This window comes from Pteropus alecto, unplaced genomic scaffold, assembly GCF_000325575.1.
Source record: "Pteropus alecto unplaced genomic scaffold, ASM32557v1 scaffold111, whole genome shotgun sequence".
Classification (NCBI taxonomy): Eukaryota; Metazoa; Chordata; class Mammalia; order Chiroptera; family Pteropodidae; genus Pteropus; species Pteropus alecto.
The window spans coordinates 4,493,412-4,498,897 of record NW_006431915.1 but is presented as its reverse complement, the minus strand read 5'-3'; the positions used below and the strand labels follow the sequence as shown (position 1 = coordinate 4,498,897).

The 5,486-nt window shown below is 41.2% G+C and overlaps 1 protein-coding gene across 1 annotated transcript in view; it reads left to right on the top strand.

Annotated features, from left to right (window-relative positions):
* Positions 1-5,486, top strand: part of PTPN3 (protein tyrosine phosphatase, non-receptor type 3) — a 95,489-nt gene that overhangs the window by 17,507 nt on the left and 72,496 nt on the right. Inside the window, exon 4 of the mRNA XM_006906088.3 lies at positions 4,547-4,701. Within this exon, the coding sequence (XP_006906150.2) occupies positions 4,547-4,701 (155 nt within the window). The remainder of the gene's footprint in view (positions 1-4,546; positions 4,702-5,486) is intronic.

Below are 5,486 nucleotides of genomic sequence, written 5' to 3'. Positions count from 1 at the left end.
AAGAGAGGAGAAAATTGAGCTACAGAGAAGGCCTTATATAATGTGAGAGAGGTTTTTTGAAATAAGCTGAGCTGTGAGTGATAAAGGGTCCATGTTTCCTTTGACGAGGAAGGGTGGGAGGTGACGTGCTTTCCTCTGGTGGCCACAAGGTGGTAGCATTGGCCTAGGTCGGCTTGCTGGTTCAGGTAATGAGCCACTTGTGGTTTATGTCTAAGGTTTACTCAAAATAGATGTTTATAAATCAGGACTACTTGCTTGCTTTTGTTCTTTTTTAACTGGAACTTGGACTCTTCAGTTAGAGGGTCTAAGTTCTTCTTTTGAAAAAGGGTGTGAAATAATAATACTCATTCTTTTAAAATAAAGTGGAGTTGAGCTGCTTTCTAACGTTCTCTAATGGAGAAAAGTGGGCTCCTCTCATTTCTCTCTGTGGTCACAGTCTTGCGAAATAACAGAGTTCCCCAGGTTAGCATGTAGGCCCTTAGGAAATAAAGCATCACCTCTTTCCCGTCTCAGGCTCCAAGGCAAATGAGCCCAGAAGGGTTGTGGTAGAAGACTACAACTCTGAACACAAGGTCTCTGGTGTGCCACATGCCTGGGGCGTGGCAGAGTGCGGCAATGTGTTGCTGCTTCTGGATCTACTGGGTCTGTAGAGCAACTCAAAGGTATATCTTAAAGGTAGCAGCTACCTTTTAACTTTAGCAAGTTGTCTTTATTAAAACAAATAGAATTTTAAGAAATGAAACCTTTATACATTTGTAAGGCATTTGAAATCGGGATTGCCTACAACATATAGAATCTACAGTCAGCACAAGATGGAGTTAGAAAGCTTAGCACTGTTAATAAAATGTGTCCCATATTGTGTAAGCACTTTACATGTGCTAACCCTAACGCTCACTGTACTTATTAGGCTCCTACTATGCGCAAAGTGAGGTTTTGCCTCTTTAGATTTTGCAAGTATAATCTTTGATAAAAACTGTAGTCACAGTAGAACCTGTATTGTTACAGTGCAAAACAGTTTCTAAAGCAAAGAACAAGCTTGGCTTCCAAATTGTAAAATGCATCAGCTGTAGCTGTAATCATTTGTGGTTGGAGAGGCCAGACTGTTCCTGGTTGGGCTGTGGCTTTGTTTAGAATTAAGAGACATAAAGGAAGCCATAGAAACCCTGAGTTCCCCAATTGCTGTGGTACAGGAAATAGGGCAGTCAGCATCCATTGTCCTGACTGGATTGTTTAAGATATAATTTCAAGACAATTTGAAAACATGGCTCGATGATGTGTTTGTTCAGTATCAGGCTCCCTTTTATCAGGGTTTGCTTTAGGGGCAATTGTGGGATGAACATTTCTACAACTTTCATGAAAAGCCTATTTGTGACATTGTCATTAGGTTCCGAGCCCTTTATGTAACAGATTCATATGAAGAGGAAAAAATATATCTGTTCTCAGTTGCTAGTCCACTGTCAGCTGGGAGCACCTTTAACTATGGTTAATAAGACCCCACCAGTAACCACGTTGGTGCTAGTGACATGAAGCCACTCAGGTGAGGAATAGTTTGAAAATCAGTGCCTACAAGTGGTGCTTCAGCCCATGTGACTTTTATATGGTGGCTCCTATTAGAAATCACCTTTGGTTTTTTCCTGTCCAGGGACAAAGCGTGATTAGCTGTCTTCGCTGTTCTGAGGAACTGCCTGGCTCTCCCAAGTGTCCCCAGAGTGAATGGGTCAGGTTCTGCAGAGCTCGTGTTCCAAGTCCAACCATCCGAAGCACACCCTGAGGTGCCCTGAAAACCTATTTTCCTAGCCCTTGACTGCCTGGCCCTTGCTCTGCGAGCTTCCCAAAGGGAATGTCATTCTCTGCCACACCCTAAGATGTTGAATCACCATCAATGGGTGGGGCTAGTCATATTTTTAAAAAGCTTCCCAGGCGACTCTGATGTGTACCTCCCAATAGGACTAATGGGTTCTATTGTATCTTTTTTTTTTTTTAATCATAACCCACCTGAAATTCTTAGTCCAGGACTAAACAATAAATTTGACATTTTAAATTCAGTATGGTTAAAGTATTGTGGAACACATTTGTTGTCTTTTGATAACTCTTGGTGTTACTCAGAAAATGCATCCCTGCTTCTGATGACATTTTCATTGGAAATGGCAAGGTGGGGGTGGTGGGGTGGGTGGAATTTTATGTTACTGAACAAGTTTCCTTCCACTGCCAGTCTCAGGAATTTTTTTTTTTTTAATTATTATTAATAAGATTCCCTATTCCTATCTCCAGGAGACCGGAGGTTCACCGAGTTCCTTAAACAGTATAGGGGACCACGTGTACCCTTCCTCTCCTGGATGTATCTTCTTACACAGCATTCAAGCCCCTTGTGTTTTCACTTCCTGTAGCTAATCTATGCCCACGTGGCTCCCTGCGACTTGATTCTCAGGCCTCCTGCCTGCTTCGTCCTCATCCCTCCCTTGTTACTGATTCCCAGATCTGGCCCTATCCTGACACTGGTGCTGCTTTTCCTGTTATCTGTAACTTGCCCCTCAGTGTGGACCCTAGATCAGCTTCAGTATCACCTGGGAGACCGAGAAATGCAGACTCTGAGTCTGCATCTTGTTACAGTGTGAGGAAGCCTGGTCTATGGGACCATCCCCATGCTGCATTCTAATTGAAGCCCCCACTAATCCCACCTGCTCCCATCAGCCCCTTTGCCTACCTGGTGGTACTGCCGTTTTTCTAGACTACACATTTCGACTTCATTTTTCATTTCATTCTGCCTTTCATTCATTGAGTCATTCAGAAATGCATTGACTGCCTCCCAGAAATAGGTGTTGGAGAAGCAGATATTATTCACATCATCAGTTATAAATGTGAGATTATGAGCACTGTAGAAGAGAACCTGTAACACAAGGGAGTGGTTAGGGACACCGAGAAGGCTCCCCTCAGGAAGCGATGCTTGTGCTGAGTGCTAAGGCATGGACGGGAGTTAATCACGTGAAAAGCAGGAAGAGTTTTCCAGGCAGAAGGAACAGCATGTGCAAAGGCCCAGTTCGTTGTAGAACATTTGCAGAGATGGCTCTTAAGATGGCTCTGAAGTCCTTCATCTTTATCTGTTCTTCTATCCAGCCTTGTCAGATTTACAGCTTTTCATTCCCTGTCAGGAGCTGGCCTGGTCACTTGGCCCTCTTACCTGCGTGACGGGACCCTGCGCTCAGTTCCACACTTTTCCGGGCTATGAGTCCACTACTCCACAATTATCACAGTGAAAACCACTTTTCTTTCTGTTTTCTGAATATACCATGGTCAGATTCTAACCTGCCCTCTAATTCCCTCTTTATATGTGTATTCTTAAGTAAACTTGATGTTAAAATGTACATAAGGTGCACAAATCATAAATGTGCAGCTTGATGAATTTTCACAAAGTGGATACACCAGTGTCATTAGCACTGAGATCAAGAAATAGAATAGTATTAGAATCCCAGAAGACCTCATACCCACCTCAGTCACTATACCCAGAGATAACTACCATCCTGTTTTCTATAAGCATTAATTAGTTTTGCCTATTTTTAAACTTTATGCAACTGTATTCATGCTGTAGGTAATCTATGTCTAGCTGCTTCTGCTCAACATAACGTTAGTGGAACTCATTGTGTGTAACGATAACTCTTTTATTTCCTTTGTTGTATAGTCATGCATGGTGTGACTATACAATTTATCCATTCTCTTTTGATAAGGCTTTGGATCTTTTCCCATTTGGGCGATTATGAAGATTCTTGTACATATCTTTTAGTGAAATGTACATTTTTCTGTTGGGAATATGCCTAGAAGTAGAATTATTGTCACAGAATATGCCTATGTTCAGCTTTAGGAGATACCATATCTACTCGCCAGCAGTGCATGAGAGTTCCAGGTGCTCCATACCCTGGACAGCACTTAGTTTTGTCAGGTTTCATTGTAGTTATTCTGGCTGGTGTGTGGTACTATTGCTTTGTGGTTTTAATTTGCATTTCTTTGACAACTAATATGGTTCCCATAGTCTATTGATTCATAGCTCTTTATGTATTTGTGACTATATATGTATTGCAAATATTTCTATGGGTTGCTTTTTATTCTTTTAAATAGTGTCTTTTAATGAATAGAGGTTCTTAATTTGAATGTAATCTAATTTATCATTAAATATCTTCATTAAATCATTTTTATACCATATTAAGTTCTGTAAAACCTTAGGGGTAGGATACACAAATATATAAAATAGTAAAACATAAATAAAAAATTAAAAGCCTGGGAAGTATATAGAAATTAGAAGATTTTGATCAGGGAGATAATAAAACACAAGCCATATAATTCTATGAACATGTTATAATTGAACAATAAATTTTGCTTAGAGCGTCTTAGAAATCAAAACTCAAACATGGTCTGTTATCCAGTTCTCATTATCTATGAGGTCCTTGGTATCGTGAAGATCAAAGACAGGTAAGGAGTGGGTCTGCTGTGAGGTACATTCACATGTAACTGGCAATTTGCGTGTCAAAGCTAACAGGTATTTCTTCTGTTACAGCTTATTCAGCGATAGTTATGACCTCCCGATTACGTGCGTTGGGTGGAAGAATTAATAATGTACGCACCTCAGAATTACCCAAAGAGAAAACTCGATCCGAAGTCATCTGTAGCATCCGCTTTTTAGATGGCTTCATACAGACCTTTAAAGTTAATGTAAGTTCTTTAAAATTAAATTTTTTTTTTGAGTTAATGCTCCTAAGAAATAGTTTTCATCTCTTGGTTTATAAGATGAAGAAGAAATTATTTTAAAACGAAAGCTTGAGATCTTAGATCTTGTATGTTGACATCAGACTGGAAATAACCTTAAAAACTTTGTCCACGTTCTCACTTCCAACTGGAGTGTCTTCCCTCTTCTTCGTGGTGTGAACTTGTGCGATTCTTAGATGTTACTACTTTGTCAGCTTCCTGAGCTAGTTCTCCGATAATGGTGCCCTGTATGTGCTTTATTAGAGTCCATGTCGCATTGCATTAACAATAGTTATAATTATTAGGTAATATGTCGCTCTTTAAACCACGAGCTCCTGGAGGACAGGAAGTGTTTCCCCTGTGCCTGGCACAGGGCTGGGTGCATAGCATGTGCTCAATAAATGTGCAGATGGATGGGTCCTATCTGGAGGGAGGGCCTGGCTTCTCCCATCTCAAGCCCATGGCAGAGGCAGGGTCAAGAATGAGGTCTCCAGCCAGCAGTAAGATGCTTGAACAGTAGCCATTACTGCTGCCTCAGCCTACCCCAGTTACCACATAGCATCATAACTTTTGCCCGTCTCTCCCATCCTCTTCCCAGTCCTTAAGGGGTCAAGCCCAGCCTGGAAAGTTTAATGTGCAGGGAAAGGTATCAGAAAGAGAAGATCTGGGATGAGAGAATAATGGGCGAGGGGATTTGATAAAAGGCCACAGTAACCTAAAGAGTAACAAAAACTGACACCTGCATCTCTTGT